This window comes from Phyllobates terribilis, unplaced genomic scaffold (genome assembly GCF_046119375.1).
Source record: "Phyllobates terribilis strain yellow unplaced genomic scaffold, ASM4611937v1 Scaffold_4__5_contigs__length_816908805, whole genome shotgun sequence".
Lineage (NCBI taxonomy): Eukaryota > Metazoa > Chordata > Amphibia > Anura > Dendrobatidae > Phyllobates > Phyllobates terribilis.
Genome location: NW_027362764.1, coordinates 750,438,661 through 750,458,038, shown reverse-complemented (window position 1 = coordinate 750,458,038; position 19,378 = coordinate 750,438,661). Strand labels below are relative to the sequence as shown.

At 45.4% G+C, this 19,378-nt stretch overlaps 1 protein-coding gene across 1 annotated transcript in view; it reads right to left on the bottom strand.

The window, feature by feature from the left end:
* The window catches only part of NSMCE2 (NSE2 (MMS21) homolog, SMC5-SMC6 complex SUMO ligase), a 200,765-nt gene that overhangs the window by 121,672 nt on the left and 59,715 nt on the right, over positions 1 to 19,378 (bottom strand). The window contains exon 3 of the mRNA XM_073679878.1: positions 11,310 to 11,416. Coding sequence (XP_073535979.1) covers positions 11,310 to 11,416 — 107 coding nt within the window. The remainder of the gene's footprint in view (positions 1 to 11,309; positions 11,417 to 19,378) is intronic.

The window sequence follows — 19,378 nt, the reverse complement described above, 5'->3', positions numbered from 1 at the left end:
CAGTAGCGTTCCCAAAGAGGGGCAAATAAGTAACAGTCTGTCTTTTCAACATTTTACTTTCTTTTGGATCCACTTTTGAGTTTGGATTGAAAAACTGCATGAACTTAATGTGTGAATCCAGCCAAAAGTTATAACAACCAAAAGCCAGAAGAGTAACATATTCCATGCACCATCATGTGTATATGTTGGGGGGAGGATCAATGCAGGATTTGGAGAATATTGATCTCATTAATTGATATTGGTTTCACACACGATACGTAGAGCACAGACTCGGCTAAAGTAAAGGAAGTGTAGACTCGCGGAAGGAGGGGGTTTAGGGGGATCTCTTTTTATCAGCTTTAAAACAGATCAAGAAAACCTATCAGGAAAGACGAGGTTTTCGGAGCGTATCCCTAATACTTCCCCACAGTGAGATGAGGACGTCAGATTATTCATGTCTGTATCACACCACATCCTCACCGAGCGCCCAGGGTCAGATAACCCAACAGACAATTCGTCAAGTCTGGAGGGACGTCCGGGTCAAGATTACTCATTTTACTTTTCCCTTTTTGAAATCTGGAAAAAAAATAAAATAATAACCTATTTCATCGCCCTCATTTTTCAGTTTGTTAATGATCCTTTTTATCAGTTAATTAGTTATGTAAGGTCCTAAATGGTCAAGCTGTGCAGTTATGAAGATTTATCGGCTGCAGAAATGTGGGGACAGTATCTGGGCTACTCAGCAGATGTACGGTGACTCCGAATTCTGCCAACCATCGAGCACATATCCTACACAGAAACCTGGCAAGTGGCCGAAGAGGTCAGTAACTCCTCTCGCCTACCAATGAAGAGTTAAGAGGATATAGAGGGGCTCCCATCACCACAATGCTGATTCACCGGTTGCGCTTCTTAGACCACTTATAGTAGGTAACAACCAATGTATAAAAGGAACACTACTACACAAGACTTGCCATATACCGGTAATACTGCACAATACCGGACGTATACTAGGAACACTGAACAAGACCTACTTTGTATCGAAAACAACCCATAAGACCCCCGATATCTGCCACAAATCAGAAATATCCCACAAGATCTACCATATAGCGGGAAAAGACTCACTGTATACCATGAATACTGAAAGAGACCTTCCATGTACTAGCAAAACTCCACCAGACCCGCCATATACCAAAAACACCCTACAAGACCTGCCATAATCAAGGAACACGCCACAAGACATATCGTATACCAGAAACACTACACAAAACCTGCCACGTACCGGGAACATCACAAAAGAACTACAGTGTACCAAGAACACCCCCAAAATACCTGTTGTTTACCAGGAACACATCATAAGACCCTCCATCTACTAGGAAGACCCACCTGTACAGGGATCACCCCCACAAGACCTGCCGTGTACTGGGAACATCCCACAAGACCTGTCGTGTAACAGAAACACCTCACAAAATCGCCATATACAAGGAACACTCCCGCAAGACCTGTCGTGCACCAGGGACTCCCCACAAGACCTGCGTGTACTGGGAACACCTCAAAAGACCTGTCGCTTTTGAGGTCCTAAAACCCATGCATCTCTCCAGGCGCAAATAAGTGCACGAGTTTGAGATAATACTAAGTTGTGAACATACCCTCAATGTTATAGTTGTTGGGCATAGAATGAATACAGTAAAAGGATCTTGGTTGCCATCTAAGCGGAACGTCATAAACTTCAGTACACAGAGCACAACAGAAAAACTCCACCTAGGAACTAGATGACTTGCTCATTTTTAATGGCAGCTACAAAGTATATAAAATATATACAGTTATGGCCAAAAGAGTTGGCATCCTTGAAATTGTTCCAGAAAATTAAGTATTTCTCCCAGAAATGTATTGCAATTGTTACGCTCGCGCCCGGACTGACTGGCGTGAGCGTGATTAGTGATCCCACTCTACCATGAACCAAGGAGTGCCTGGAGGGGCGTAACCAAGTATCAACCCGATCCGACCAAAGTCGCACGGCGGCTCAGTCGACTCCGTGAACCAGGGAGGAACCGAGCAGAGGGACCAGGTGCCACTCCAGGTCAGACCCTGGTCACAGCTGTTGACCCACACAGGGGAATTCAGGAACAGGCAGGTTAGACTGGCATATTGACAGGTGGGCACTGGCAAACACGGCTGGTATGCAGACAGGTGGATATTGACAGGCACAGCTGGTATGCAGACAGGTGGGCACTGGCAGGCACGGCTGGCTTGCAGACAGGTGGGCACAGGCAGGCACGGCTGACATGCAGAGAGGCGGGTACTGGCAGGTAGAAACGCAGGCAGGATAGGGACCAGTACAGACTGGGATACAGGAACGGAGCCACAGGTGCGGTAGACAAGCAGAGCGGAGCAAAACCCGCAGATGCGGTGAACAAGCAAAGCAGAGCAAAACCCGCAGATGCGGTGAACAAGCAAAGCAGAGCAAAACCCGCAGATGCGGTAGACAAGCAAAGCAGAGCAAAACTCGCAGATGCGGTGAACAAGCAAAGCAGAGCAAAACCCGCAGATGCGGTGAACAAGCAAAGCAGAGCAAAACCCGCAGATGCGGTAGACAAGCAAAGCAGAGCAAAACCCGCAGATGCGGTGAACAAGCAAAGCAGAGCAAAACCCACAGATGCGGTGAACAAGCAAAGCAGAGCAAAACCGCAGGTGCGGTAGACAAGCAAAGCAGAGCAAAACCCGCAGATGCGGTGAACAAGCAAAGCAGAGCAAAACCCGTAGATGCGGTAGACAGGACAGGGCTCTGTTCACATGGAACAGACTGGAGAACACAAGAAGATAGCTGGAACACAGGAGTTAAATACAGAGGCAGGGAAACAGAACGAGCAGAACCAGATACACACAAGGTACTTGCAATGAAGTAGCGAGTGGACACAAAACTCACAAACAGAAGTACAGAGACAACGAGTTGGAGTTAGGTGCAGGTTCAGATACTGCAGGAAAAAGGGAAAATACAGACATAGAGACAAACAAATAACAGACTAGGACACTGTTCAGACAGGGCCTGAACCAGGAACAAGATACAGGAACAAGCCTGGGAACTCAGCCCCCAGGTTGGCAGAAACTGATTAGAAGTCACAGGTACAGGTAGCGGCCCTGGGTACTCAGCCCCCAGGGTGGCAGAAACAGACTAGAGTCAGGACAGGACCAGGCAACTAAGTTGCAAGGAACACACAAATGGAAAGTGTTGCTCAGGCACCTCCTGTTAGAACTCTCCTGTTAGGTTTTTTCTATCTTGCTGGTCACATGACCTTTTTTGCCTATTTAATCCTGCTCCGCCCTCCTGGCCTTGCTGGACTTCATTGTAATTTCTACTCTTAAGCTAGCCAGGTGCTTTGTAACCTTTCTCAGTCAGCTTTGCTAGGTCTTCGGACCTCTATGTTCTTTGTTGTTTGTCTTTTTCTGCTACAATTTCTGCTAGGAGGTGTCCATCTTTCTCCCAGTCCCTAGTTCTTGTAGGGATCCCCTCCTCACATCTATAGGTCTTCGTTCAGACTAGCCGAGGACTTTAGCGGGTCTGATCGCAGGATCAGGTTCCCCGTTACATCGTAGGGATCCAGTTTAGTTCTATTGTAGGTACAGATCTCCTGTCTTTCCTTAGTGCTTGTAGCAGATCATAACACCTCCTACTGGGTGGAGGGGTAAGTATGCAGTGACTCACAGCAATAAGCTGGGGACGCATTAGGACTGTGCACACGGTAGCCATAAGAAACAAGCAGAAAGCCGCGCCGACGCCCTAAGCAATCAGACAAGAGACATGGACACAGCAGGAACTGAAACAAAAAGAGTGCAGCATGGACTGACAGGTAAGATTGCGGTCTTGCATGGTTGGAAGTGGTGCACCATGCAAGCACGCCGCCAGGAATGTTACAGCAATTACACGTTTATTTCCTTTGTGTGTATTGGAACACCACAAAAAAAAGCAAAAAAAAAAAGGGAAATTGGGACAGAATTTCACACAAAACCCCAAAGATGGGCAGGACTAAATTGTTGGCACCCTCAACTTAATATTTAGTTGCACACCCTTTGGAATAAATAGCTGCAATCAATCGCTTCCTATAACCATGAATAAGCTTCTTACACCTCTCAGCTGGAATTTATGACTACTCTTCTTTTGCAAACTGCATATTTGAAGGCGTCTTCTTCCAACAGCAGTTTTAAAGATCTATGCACAGGTGTTCAATGGGATTTAGATCCGGGCTCATTGCTGCCACTTCAGAACTCTTCAGTGCTTTGTTTCCATCCATTTCTGGGTGCCTTTTGAAGTGTTTGGGGACATTGTCCTGCTGGAAGACCCATGACCTAAAACGCAAACCCAGCTTTCTGACACTGGGCACTACACTGCAACCCAAGATCTTCTGGTAATCTTCAGATTTCACATATAGTCAAGGCACCCAGTGCCATAGGCAGCAAAGTAACCCCAAAATACCTTTCCAAGTCCACCATATTTGACTGTAGGTATGGTGTTCTTTTCTTTGGAGGCCTCATTCCGTTTTCGGTTAACAGTAGAATGATGTGCTTTACCAAAAAGCTCCATCTTGGTCTTATCTCTCCACAAGACGCTTTTCCAGAAGGATTTTGTCTTACGTACATTTTTAGCAAACTGCAGTCTAGCTTTTTTTATATCTCTGTGTCAGCAGTCGGTTCCTCCTGGGACTCCTGCCATAGTGTTTCATTTCATTCAAATTTGGACGGATAGTTCACGCTGACACTGATGCCTCCTGAGTCTGCAGGACAGCTTGAATTTCTTTGGAACTTGATTAGGGCTACTTATCCACCATCCGGATTATCCTGCGTTGCAACCTGTCAATTTTTCTCTGCCGTCCACGTCCAGGGAGGTTAGCTAAAGTGCCATGGGTTGTAAACTTCTTGAATATGTTGTGCATCATAAACAAAAGAACATCAAGATCTCTGCAGATGGACTTGTAACCTTGAGATTGTTGATATTTTTCACTAATTTTGGCTCTCAATTCCTCAGACAGTTCTCTCTCCTCTTTCTGTTCTCCGTGCTTAGTCAGACACACAATGAAAAGATTGAGACAACTTCTCTTTTTATCTGTTTTCAGGTGTGATTTTCATATTGCCCACACCTCTTACTTGCCACAGGTGAGTTTCAATGAGCATCACTTGTTTGGAACAAAGTTGTTTATTCATAATTTTGAAAATGAGCCAACAAATTTTGTCCGGCCCATTTTGGGGTTTTTTCGTGAAATGATGTTCAATTTGCCTTTTTTTTTCCTGTGTATTTTTTGTGTTGTTCCAATACACACAAAGGAAATAAACAAGCGTATAACAAAACATCTGTAACTACAATCATTTTCTGGGAGAAATACTTCATTTTCTGGAACAATTTCAAGGGTGCCAACACTTTCTGCCATGACTGTAAGTACCCTCTGCACTTCAATAAGATGAACATGTACAGCCTGGCACATGACGCCCACAGCTCCTCCAGACTGACCGGGGTGCCGCAGCGCTTATCGAGGAGAACACCAGGTAAGGCTAAGAAGGGCCGGGTACTCTGTACAGTTATCAACATGCCCAAACCATCCATCTGATGGAGGAGCTGTTATCACTCGTCACCATGACTCTATGGGATACATATATCGAGATATTGTGACAATGGCAACTACATTGCTGATAAAGAGTGATGAGATTAAAGGGAAGTTCACTATCAGTCCTTTAACATGAGCAAAAAGTGAGAAAACCTGGAATCCATATACTACATTCTCATTATGCTTATGCAGTATGTTTTTATTTTACGTTATTTTTTTTTTAATATTCATTCTTTATTCAGGTTCTGCTAAATACTTTAATAGTCAACAAGATGATCCATTTTTTTTTTTTTACTTTTGTTTTGTAATTCTTAAAGAAGAATTGAACTGATCTGATAATTCTTGCTAAATTCTTTTAAGAGACTGTAGCACCTTTATTATTTTTTTTTTGGAACCAGTTTTTATTTTCAGATGTGCTGTAGTTTTTTTCTTCATATGATCTTGTCAGAACTGCTGTTACCAGCAGCCACGCAAATCATAGATAACATAAAGGTTCATTGACTTCTATGGAATAGTGATCTGTGTATAATCTGTGCTGGAAGTGGGAGGAGGTGAGCCGTGAAGTAACCTATATAGAGGTGTTTTCAGGCATTGTACAGTAGGAGGAGGAGGTGAGCTGTGACATCACCTATTGTGAATGGTGGATCCTGTGTATATAGAGGTGTTATTAGTCATTGCACAGGAGGAGGAGGTGAGCTGTGATATCACCTATTGTGAATGGTGGATCCTGTGTTACCTACTGTATATAGAGGTGTTATCAGTCATTATACAGGAGGAGAAGGAGGTGAGCTGTGAATGGTGGATCCTGTGTTATCTACTGTATATAGAGCTGTTTTCAGTCATTGTACAGGAGGAGGAGGTGAGCTGTGATATCACCTATTGTGAATGGTGGATCCTGTGTTATCTACTGTATATAGAGCCGTTTTCAGGCATTGTACAGTAGGAGGAGGTGAGCTGTGACATCATCTATTGTGAATGGTGGATCCTGTGTTATCTACTGTATATAGAGGTGTTATCAGTCATTGTACAGGAGGAGGAGGTGAGCTGTGACATCACCTATTGTGAATGGTGGATCCTGTGTTATCTACTGTATATAGAGATGTTATCAGTATTCCATGAGGGATACATATCTACCTATATATCTCAGCATTGAAGACACCAAGATATGAGCAACATGAAGGACCGTAGAGACTCAGTGATCGGCCATGGAAACTTAGTGCAGCAGATAATAGACACATTATAGTTATTTCCCTTCAAACTCTGTAAATCTCCAGCAGTGCCGTCATCTTAGAACTGGCAGCAACCAGTGGGTCCCAGCGACAACTATCTGCTGTTCGGAGAAGTTTGGCCAGAAGTCATCTTGATGGAGGAATTGCAGCCAAAAACAATAGGTTCAACATATAAACAAGGCCAAGCGTGGAAACATAAGAACCGGGGTGCAGAAAAATGGCAGCAGGTGCTCTGGACTGAGGAGTCACTATGTGAAATATTTGGCTGCTACAGAAGGCAGATTGTTCCTGAAGAGCGGCACAGTAATGAGGGTCTGCAGGAACAGTGAAGATCGTTGGAGGGTCCTGCACGTTTGGGGCTGCATTTCAGCAAAAAGAGAGTTGTGGATTTTTGAGGATTAATGGTGTCCTCAATGCTGAGAAATACAGGCAGATTCTTATCAATCAAGCAACACCATCAATGAGGCAGCTAGTTGGCTCCAAATTTATTCTACAGTAGAACAACGACCCCAAACATCCAGCCAATGTCATTAAGAAGAATGAGAAATCCTGGAAGTGATGATCCGGCCCCCACAGAGCCCTGATCTCACATCATCCCGTCTGTCTGGGATCACATGAAAAGAAGGATTTGCATAAGAAACATACACAGAAGATCTGCGGTCAGTTCTCCAAGATGTTTGGTACAATCTCCTGCTGAGTTCCTTCTAAAACTGTGAGCAAGTGACAAGTGCCGAGAAGAGAGGTTTTTTTTTTTTGCACTTTTGAGGAAATGAGGAACCACTTGAGCATGGAAATCCCAGGAAGTAGATTTTAAATATTTTTAATCAGACTGCTTTGCGTTGGGACGCAGAAGGTACTAAGCTTTTAATGATCATGTACTCTGAATACCTAAAGGGATTTATGGCCCTTACTCGTCCCAGGAATCCACCTCCGCTCTAGTGCTGCAGCTCCGACAGTTTACGTCAGACTGGAAGGGTTGATGTCCTGTTCACCAGTCACCCAACGCTGCGGCCGGTCAGTGACCTCATTGGGCAAGCAACTGGACATTTATCATAATGTTGTATTTTCCTCTTCACTTCAGCCATATGGAAATGAGGACTGTGCCATAGAGACGTGGATCATGCACCAAGGGCGCTCCATATAGCTTCAAGCTTTGATTTCCCCCAAATATAGCAATTTACATGAATTGTGGATGACCTCCATAAGAAAAAAAAAAAAAATGGTCTACGCTGCAGATGTTCTTCCACCACAAAATGCAGCACTCGGGATGAGGTTATATATCTGGTGACAGCGAGGCCCCCACCGATCTAGACATGATGGCTTAACATAAAAAAGGACATTGATCTTATAAAGGCATAGATGATCCCTTTAATGAGCCAGGCTTTAAGATTAAGCACCATTTTATTTTATTTTTGTTTTTAAATCGAATAGTACATGTGAAAATTAGAAACTTTGTAATATATCTTATTAGAGTAATCTGGTAATTTCTCCTCCTGGACTAAAAATTAATTCTCAAAATTCTTAGATAAAATGTGTTTCCAGAGAATACAGATTTTCCCATTACTGAGACAGATGACAGTTAGTGCTCGTAAAGTTCTATGGAGATTGTCTGTCAGCCTCTAGCTCCTCCCTCTCTATGTCTGTGTCAGTCTCTGGCTCCTCCCTCATCCATAGAGGATAGAAGCACCAACTGTCATTTCCCATCTCATTATTGGGAAATATTGTCTTCACTGAATACAGATTTTACAGGTAAATTGAGACTGAAGGATCCGTTCCAGAGGAGAATGAAGCAGATTTTTCTGATAAGATATATTACAAAGTTGCTTATTTTCACCTGTACTATTGATTTATGGGGGGGGGGGAATGACGGTTATTCTTTAAAGGCTAGGGACACCTTTAACAAGGGAAACATTAATTTTACACACAGTGGGGAAAATAAATATTTGATACACTGCAGATTTTTCAAGTTTTCCCACCTACAAAGAATAGAGAGGTCTGTATTTTTTATCGTAGGTCACTTCACCTGTGAGACAATTTTAAAAATAAAAATTCGGCAGTGTATCAAATACTTATTTTCCCCGCTGTATGTTAGAGGGCACCTGTAGTTAATAAAAAATGGCACTAAATTTCAGGCACCAATTTTAATTCCTTGATCTATTTTCAGTCCCCTTGATAATCAGTTTTGGAGTCTTTTCAGAAATTTATTTTGTGTGAGTGTCGGTCCCTGTAATATAGGCTGGACGTAAATTCTGATTGCATCCAAGGTGCTGAGGTTTTTCAGTAGCTAGTAGGGTCATCACAGCTTCTATCCTGCAATCGATTCTTCATGTGCTTTCCTCCTTTTCTGTAGACTGTTTTATTTGCCCCAAGATACTTTCTCCCCTCTCCACTGCAGATTTGTGCACAACTGCCTCCTGCCATCTCTAACACTGAGAGGAGCTGTGAAAGATTTGTAACATTTCTGGTAAGCACTGGGTTAGACACAGGGACTCACAAGCTGCAAAATAGTAATTTGTTTTAAGGAAGACTATTGGAAAGGGGCTTAACTTTTTTGTTTTTAAGAAGCAAACGAATAATTGCAAAAGAATACATAGGATACAAGATGGGTGCGGGAGGTTACAAACGACAGCAAAACTTTTTTTGTAACGTCGGAGGAATGCACTTACCGGCCTAAAGGCCATTTCCAGAAAACCTGCTGACCCCAAATATCTCGGCCTAATGACAAATCCCATTGAGGTATTTCTCCATAAGGATTAAAGTGTTGGATGAAATCTCTCGGGCAGAATATTATAAACACTCCCTGACCTCGGACTCAGCGCCTGATAAAGCTTTACAGAAGGTGAAATGAGGCATGAAAGTACAACCACAGCAGCCCAGAAATAATAAGAGCAGTCAAAGTAAGCAAACAGGCAACAGTGAAGAGCAATAGTGCCCCCGAAAGAGCCAGCCACGGCGACCCCGAAATAGAGACAGCCACGGCGACCCCGTAATAGAGACAGCCACGGCGACCCCGTAATAGAGACAGCCACGGCGACCCCGTAATAGAGACAGCCACGGCGACCCCGTAATAGAGACAGCCACGGCGACCCCGTAATAGAGACAGCCACGGCGACCCCGTAATAGAGACAGCCACGGCGACCCCGTAATAGAGACAGCCACGGCGACCCCGTAATAGAGACAGCCACGGCGACCCCGTAATAGAGACAGCCACGGCGACCCCGTAATAGAGACAGCCACGGCGACCCCGTAATAGAGACAGCCACGGCGACCCCGTAATAGAGACAGCCACGGCGACCCCGTAATAGAGACAGCCACGGCGACCCCGTAATAGAGACAGCCACGGCGACCCCGTAATAGAGACAGCCACGGCGACCCCGTAATAGAGACAGCCACGGCGACCCCGTAATAGAGACAGCCACGGCGACCCCGTAATAGAGACAGCCACGGCGACCCCGTAATAGAGACAGCCACAGCAACCCCATACACAGCCGGCCACGGCAACCTTGTATAAAGCCAGTCACAGCAACACCACAATAAAGCCAGCCACGGTGACCCCTATATGGACACAGCCAAGACAACCCCACAAAAGAGCCGGCCACAGCAACCTTGTGATTGAGTCAGCCACAGCAACCTTGTATAAAGCCAGCCATGGCAACACCACAATAAAGCACTGAAGTGGGCCGATGCGAGCGATCCGAATATAGCAAAGAGCTTGTAAATGAGCGCTCCTTGCCTAGCAACCGACCACCTCTGACAGGCTGCAGTGGTGACAGCATTTATTCTTTATTATGCCAGACGTATAATTAATAGGCCCAGGGACATGATCTATTGTACATATGAGTCTGAACGTTGACTCTTGTTGTAGATTGAATTGATGTTTGTGAATTGTTGAATGGCTGCCGTTTACCTATCATATCACCTCCTATGCACGTTGTCATTTTTGGAGGGGGATGGAGGGTTCCCTTGTTACCGCAAATGCCCTTTATTAAAAAAAAAAAAAAGTAAAATGAGTAAACAATGTGTCTAATGGGACATTCTGGTCCGTAACCAAACAAGTTCCCGTCCATCCTGGTCCAGGAATTTTCAGCTCACACATAGGGCGTTTACAACGAAAGTGGGTGAAATAATGGCCCCCCGCCGCTGTTGAGAGCCATATGTGTGAAGGCAGGAGCTGAAAGACATCAGGACGGCCGGCATTCCTGCAGCCGCGGCTGAATCCACAGCACACATCTGCATGTCATCTGACAACCCTGCTTCTCGTCACTACCTGCGCACACACGGGGCATTTCCTAGAAAATCTCAGCGGAAGGTGGAGCGAGTTATTAGGCGCAGATGTCATGAGGCACAAGAACTGACAATCTAAAGGAAAATAGAAGGTGTGAGGAGGCTGCACAGATGGGAAAGGACGGCTTCTGCTTTCTGATGGCAGATATTCCTGCTTGCTAAAAGGGTTTTCTGGGTCTTATTGATCAGACCTCCACCGATCAGCACAATGTGTCCCCTTTATTACCTTCCGCATGGTCTCCTCCACCGCACTGATATACTGGTTCAGGTCTCTGTTCAGTGTGGCGTATTCCAGCATGACGGACTCCATGCCGTCCACCTCAGCGGCCTCACCTGAGGAGACACAGAAGGGTTGTTAGGGTTATTCGTACAGTGGTTCCTAACCTCAACCCAGATTTTATCAGTGGAGAGATGTAACAAACTACTGAAAATAGTACAAATGCTCATCCCCTCACTCTCTCTGCAGTTTAAAGGTTTTTGTCCCTTCATGAAAAACCTGTAGATAAGCATGGCCTTGCTCTCCTCGTTGGTCAAAATAAGGTAATAACTGCTTTTGGTGCATATAGTATTGTAATTGCCATCCAATTTCTGTCTGTGAGTGAATCCTCTTCATCAGAATTCTGCCAGCACTATAGGTGCTAGAACTTCTTCCCCCTTACTTTCCAGCATGCAGTGCAGCTGCCACTGCCAGATGGCTTCTCTGCCCCGAACTGAAATCCAGTGTTTGTTATGCCTTTATGCAATCTTACAGACAAAAGGAATGGGAAAAGAAAGACAATGACCCGCCCGCACTTCATGTAGACACAAAACCCCACCCACATTTCCTGTACAGAGACAAAGCCATGACCCTACTTCCTGTAGAGACTAGACCCCACCACATTTCTTATAGCAAGACAAAGACATGCCCTATAAAGAGAAAAAGCTCTGCCCACATTTCCTTTATAATCAAATATCCACACTACTTCCTGTAGAGACAAAACCCCGCCCATACATCCTAAAGAAAGGAAAAGCCCCACCCTACTTCCTGTACAGAGACGAAACCCCACCCACATTTCCTGTAGAGAGACAAATATCCTACCTACTTCCTGTACAGACAACACCGCCTATACATCCTAAAGAAAGAAAAAACCCTGCCCTGCTTTCTCTACAGAGATAAAACCCGCCCATACATCCTAAAGAAAGGAAAACCCCTCCCTACTTCCTGTATAGAGACAAAACCCCACCCACATTTCCTGTAGAGAGACAAATATCCACCCTACTTCCTGTAGAGACAAAACCCTGCCCATACATCCTAAAGAAAGGAAAAGCCCCACCCTACTTCCTGTACAGAGACGAAACCCCATCCACATTTCCTGTAGAGAGACAAATATCCTACCTACTTCCTGTAGAGACAACACTGCCTATACATTCTAAAGAAAGAAAAAAACCCTGCCCTGCTTTCTCTACAGAGATAAAACCCACCCATACATCCTAAAGAAAGGAAAATCCCTCCCTACTTCCTGTATAGACAAAACCCCACCCATATTTCCTGTAGAGACAAATATCAACCCCACTTCCTGTAGAGACTAAACCCCATCCTCACTTTCTATAGAGACAAAGTACTGCCCTACTCCTGTAGAGTAAAAGCCTGTAAAAACAAATATCCATCTGACTTCCTGTCGACAAAACCCCGCCTGTACTGCCTAAAGGAAAAGCCTTGCCTCTACCTTCCTGGAGAGATTAGACCCTACCCACATTTCTTATAGAAAGACAAGACTTGCCCATACTTCCTGTAGAGAAAAAGCCCTGCCTACATTTCCTGTAGAAACAAATATTCACCCTACTTCCTGTAGAGACAAAACCCTGCCCATAAATCCTAAACAAAAGAAAATCCCTGCCCTACTCCCTGTGCAGAGACAAAACCCCACCCAACTTCCTGTAGAGATTAAACCCCATCTTCACTTTGTAGAGCGACAAAGATGTGCCCCTACTCCTGTAGAGAAAAAGCCCTGCCCACACTTCCTGTAGAGTCAAATATCCATCTTAATTCCTGTACAGAAAGGAAACCCCACCTGTACTACCTAAAGGAAAAGCCTTGCCCTACTTCCTGAACAGAGGCAGCTCCACTACTTCCTGTAGACAAAACGCTGCCCAAACTTCCTAAAGAAAGTAAAGGCCCCACCCTACTTCCTGTACAGAAAGTCACACCCTACTTCCTGTACAGATATAAAGCCTCGTCCCACTTCCTGTACAGATATAGCCATACCCTACTTCCCATACAGATATAAAACCCAGCCCCACTTCCCATACAGATATAGCCACACCCTACTTCCAGTACAGATATAAAACCCCACCCCACTTCCAGTACAGATATAGCCATATCCTACTTCCCATACAGATATAAAGCCCTGCCCCACTTCCTGTACAGAAAGTCACACCCTACTTCCTGTACAGATATAAAGCCCCGCCCCACTTCCCATACAGATATAGCCATGCCCTACTTCCCATACAGATATAAAGCCCCGCCCCACTTCCCATACAGATATAGCCACACCCTACTTCCAGTACAGATATAAAACCCCACCCCACTTCCAGTACAGATATAGCCATATCCTACTTCCCATACAGATATAAAGCCCTGCCCCACTTCCTGTACTGTCTTTGTATCTTTGCTGCTAGAGAGGGATTACACTTGACAGCAGGCAGTGACAGCAAGTTACACAGAAGGGAGACACCTAGTGGTTGGCAATAAGAAGAGATTTCTGCTCTGACACTGTAATTTGGCGTAAATAAAAGTACTTTTCCATTTTCTTAGTGTTTGCATCAGCTCAGTGGCCAGCACTGCATATAGCCTTGCAGGACTGGGGTCCTGGATTCCCACCCAGGACAACATCTGCAAGGAGTTTGTATGTTCTCCCCGGGTTTGCGTGGGTTTCCTCCAGGTTCTCCGGTTTCCTCCCACACTCCAAACACATACTGATAGGGAATGTAGATTGTGAGCCCCAATGGGACAGTGATGATAATGTATGAAAAGAGATGGGGAATTAATGTCACTATACAAGCAAAGCATAATAATAATAACAATAATAATAAATTACGACCCCAAGTTTATTTTAGCATTTTAGTAACTATTTAAATGTAACACTAATAAATATAACATTGTCCCACGCCATGATTTCTTTACAAAAGAGGTCAGGGGGACACTTGCATATCAAATCTTCATCTTAGGATGGGACTGCCAGAAAAAAGTGACAGAGCATCTCTTTTCACATTGAAGCGCGAATATTCTGCAAAAATGCTTCTTAAAATGAGGACCTGCAGCAGCAGAAGCCTGCATTACAGTGCCAACGACAGTGCGCCCCACGTACGGTACTAGTCACAATGCCCATCTGTCAGTTACAAGTCTGATTTTTTTCAAAAAAATTTTTCATCTATTTCTATTTTTTACAGCAGTTATGCTATTCATATTTCATATTTCACATCTATATACTCAGTGTTACAGTGTGCTACTTTATTTGTTCATTATATATGGAGGTAGCTGCTCTTAGTAAGCACCTGTTCACACCTAGTTTTTGTAGTGGAAGTGCCGTCATTCTCTTTGTTACAAGTCTGATTGCCGTCACCAACTTCAGTGCTACCCTGATGTCCGCCAAAACACTGCAAAACTTTCACACAAACTTCCAAAAAAGTGTCCAGAGAGCAGCAATGGCTATTATAATTCTTATACACCTTCTGCATCTATGGGGTCTTCAAGGTTTCTTCATTTTCATGGACACGACCACATCATGAATCTTGTACAAATCCGTAGCGAAACTGACATTAATACGTAGGGATTAAAAGGATTCTGTCACCTCCCCAAAGCACGCACTCCTATAAGGGACTCAGCCCCTATACAAATCATACCTTTCCCGTGCAAATTTGTCCCTGCATTTTGCAAACAAACCTTTTTTATTCCCTTAGGCTAATTAGGGAGCACGGTGCACCCTTGGTGTGGCCGACCTGCATCAGTGCACAGCTCTGACCCCTGAATTTGGATACCTCCGCCTCCCTCTAGCTGGCTTGGGAGAAAAAGCATGCAAGACATGGAAAGAAGATCACGCCAACTAACTATGAGATAAAAGCATTTGCTCCAATCCAGCTTCAAAATTATGCAGTGTGAGTAGCAGCTCTGAAGCACAAACGGCAGCTCTACCAAATGGACACTAATCAGAACCATACACATTGTGGGTTCAGCTGTGCAGTTATGAACCATATCCCTTAAATTGCCTCAATATTTTGATGCAGTTTTGGGGCATGTGATAAGTAAAAGGGGAAATCTTGTGTTTTTACGTCCTTCCCCACACTTGCTGCACTGCACTACCCAATAGTGCACGGGCATACATACTACACACGTACAGCTCTGTTCACACTTGCAGTCATTCTGTTGATCAGGAGAGTGGAACATTCAGTAATGTATCCAGTAAAAAAAAAATATATATATATATATCACTCCATGCAGAGTTTATGAGAATAGCGGAGTACAGCATTCGAGTATCGCGGTCAGTCCCATAGACAATGATTCGAGAAGGAGCGCGCCTGTGCCCAGTGTTCCCTTAGAGCAAGAAATGAAAAGCCTGGCGGCCGTCAAAATGCAACTACCGGCTCAAGCACTGCAGTCCCCAGGAATCTGCTCAGGGGGAGGATAAAAGGTCATCGAGGGCGGTAAATGGCCCGTGGGCCTGAGGTTCCCCACCCCCGCCCATTCTTGGGATCGGTAGGGCCTTCTAGTGGTCTGTCATGTGGATAGGCAATACATTTATCTCTTCAGTGGATGATCAGCTTATGATTGGCATGGGTCTGACTTCTGGAATCCCCAGTGATCAAAAACACAGGGGTCCCAATGTCCCAGTGTGAATATAGCGGTCATGAGTGTGTGGGATCACCGTTCCACAGCTGTGTATAGGAGTGGCCATCGCACATGCTCACTACTGCTCCACGGCTGTGTATAGGAGTGGCCATCGCACATGCTCACTACTGCTCCATGGCTGTGTATAGGAGTGGCCATCGCACATGCTCACTACTGCTCCACGGCTGTGTATAGGAGTGGCTGTTATGATCTGCTACAGAGACTAAGGAAAGACAGGAGATCTGTCCCTACAATAGAACTAAACTAGATCCCTACGATGTAACGGGGAACCTGATCCTGCGATCAGACCCGCTAAAGTCCTCGGCTAGTCTGTACGAAGACCTATAGATGTGAGGGAGGAATCCCTACAAGAACTAGGGACTGGGAGAAAGATGGACACCTCCTAGCAGAAATCGTAGCAGTCAAAGACAAAACACACAACAAAAAGTAAAGAGGTCAGAAGACCTAGCAAAACTAACAGAGAACGGCAACAGAGCACCAAGCTAGCTCAACAGTAGTAAATACAAATGAAGTCCAGCAATGCCAGGAGGGCGGAGCCGGATAAAATAGGCAAAACTGGTCATGTGACCAGCAACCTAAAAAAAAACTAACAGGAGAGTTGTAACAGTGGCCATCGCACATGCTCACTACTGCTCCACGGTTGTGTATAGGAGTGGCCATCGCACATGCTCACTACTGCGCCACGGCTGTGTATAGGAGTGGCCATTGCACATGCTCACTACTGCTCCACGGCTGTGTATAGGAGTGGCCATCGCACATGCTCACTACTGCTCCAAGGCTGTGTATAGGAGTGGACATCGCACATGCTCACTACTGCTCCACAGCTGTGTATAGGAGTGGCCATTGCACATGCTCACTACTGCTCCACGGCTGTGTATAGGAGTGGCCATCGCACATGCTCACTACTGCTCCACAGCTGTGTATAGGAGTGGCCATCGCACATGCTCACTACTGCTCCACGGCTGTCTATGGGAATGGCCATCACACATGCTCACTACTGTTCCACGGCTGTGTATAGGAGTGGACATCGCACATGCTCACTACGGCTCCACGGCTGTGTATAGGAGTGGCCATCGCACAAGCTCACTACTGCTCCGCAGCTGTGTATAGGAGTGGCCATCGCACATGATCACTACTGCTCCACGGCTGTGTATAGGAGTGGCCATCGCACATGCTCACTACTGCTCCACAGCTGTGTATAGGAGTGGCCATCGCACATGCTCACTATTGCTCCACGGCTGTGTATAGGAGTGGCCATCGCACATGCTCACTACTGCTCCACAGCTGTGTATAGGAGTGGCCATCGCACATGCTCACTATTGCTCCACGGCTGTGTATAGGAGTGGCCATCGCACATGCTCACTACTGCTCCATGGCTGTGTATAGGAGTGGCCATCGCACATGCTCACTACTGCTCCACGGCTGTGTATAGGAGTGGCCATCGCACATGCTCACTACTGTTCCACGGCTGTGTATAGGAGTGGCCATCGCACATGCTCACTACTGCTCCACGGCTGTGTATAGGAGAGGCCAGCGCACATGCTCACTATTGCTCCACGGCTGTGTATAGGAATGGCCATCGCACATGCTCACTACTGCTCCATTCACAAAACGAACGTCCTTGGAATGACAGGGGTCTCGACAGTCATACATTAGAATAGGGACCCCCATTAAGGCTTGTCAGGGCCTCCTTTGGACTGAAGGAAGAGCGCAGCATGTAGAGCTATTCTTCCCAACAAAGGCCCAGAGTGATCCCATTAGACGTCAATGGGGGTCAGTCAGGAAATAGTAGATCCAGTAGTGCTAACAGAGTCTGTGCAAAAAACAAAAGGGATGTGTGACACACAGCGGCCATAGCTCCCGTGAAATGTGCTAATTTTGCAACACATGAGTTGCATATGACCGAGCTCCAGTCACAAATCTGCCGCGTGTGAATGTACCCTTACTGTTGTGTCAGCTGACCATGACTGGCATGTGCTACATCACCCCCGTCTGTACAGGTCAATCAGACACGATCGGAGAGCTGCCCCCTGCCTGCATTTCCTCCATTCTTATATTATACAAGGGGACCTGTGTTTCTAGGTATATTGCAGCTCACCGGTAGAGCCCGATATAATATTTATAGAACCCCCTACCTGTAAGAAATGGAACTACAACAAAAGAAAGAAAAAGCCTCCTCCGGACCCCACTCCATGCATTCTCCGTAAGACTCATCTTCACATTCAGATTCTTAAGACTTGTATTTCCTGTAAACTTATTTCAGCTTTTGTGAATGAAATCAGATCTCTCGCTCCCGGCGTCTGAATTGTAGGTGTTTTCCAAGTTCCTTAAAAAAAGCTGTGAGTTTTGCAATGAGAGCTTCTTTTTTATTCATTGGGCAATATGATGGGCTCGCTCGTGCTCGGACACTTCCTTCAGTTATTTTTATTTGGTGACAATGAGGCAATCATGTATCTGATGTGACTCACTGGCCAGAATCAGCAAAATAGGAGCGACTGGATGGTGATCGGGTATAGAAGATGATGGGGAATTGTGAAACGCCGTTTTATTTGCCTGGTAGGGAATAAACAATGAAGTGAATCACCAGGAGAGTTCACCGGGGTGGACTGAGGACACGGGAGAGCCAAGAGGTCAAGGACTAAACTGTAGGTAGAGCTGAAGAGTCCAGTGGCCATATCCGGCAGTCAACGGGAGCCGGACCAGAACCCTACGAACCTTCTCCTACCGGCTGGCATCCCGGTCGCCTCTTCTGATTAATAGGCATGGGATGGTGCCAGGGATGCAGACCCAAAAATGTGACTTTCCTCAACGAAGTGCAAAAAAAAAGTGCACCAATAAAGAGAGTCCCCAACAAATGATTCCCCACACTGTAAGGGTCAGGATAATCGACTTCTTGTGAACACCTAGCCTCCACCTTGGCTGCCACCTCAGTTTCTGCAGACAGTCTTCGTCGTCATTATAGGGTATTTGAAGGAAGAAAAAAAAGACAACTCCTTTAGAAAAGGGTCATTGGTGGAGCAAGAAACCACAATGTGGGGAATTGCTATAAAGTATGGAAGAATAAAGATTCACCAAAGGCGAGCCTCAGCTTTATGGCCACTGATGGCCGCCACCCAGGATGACGGACGCTTTCCGTAGATTAACAAACCATTTACTGTATTGTATTGTCTGAAATCCGAACCGGAGGATTATTCTGCATGAAGACAGAGGAGGGAGAGAGAAGAGACAAGGTCACCCCCTAATATTTACACCAGGCAGACAGGTCTTCGATATGGCAGAGGCTTTAACTTAGCATAAAGTATATTGGACTAATGAATGTGCCGGCGTGGCCACAACACAACAAAGGACTCCTCACTTTCAAGGTCGATGGGGGGTCAGACGATTAGAGACGTAGCCCCTATCTTATCAGT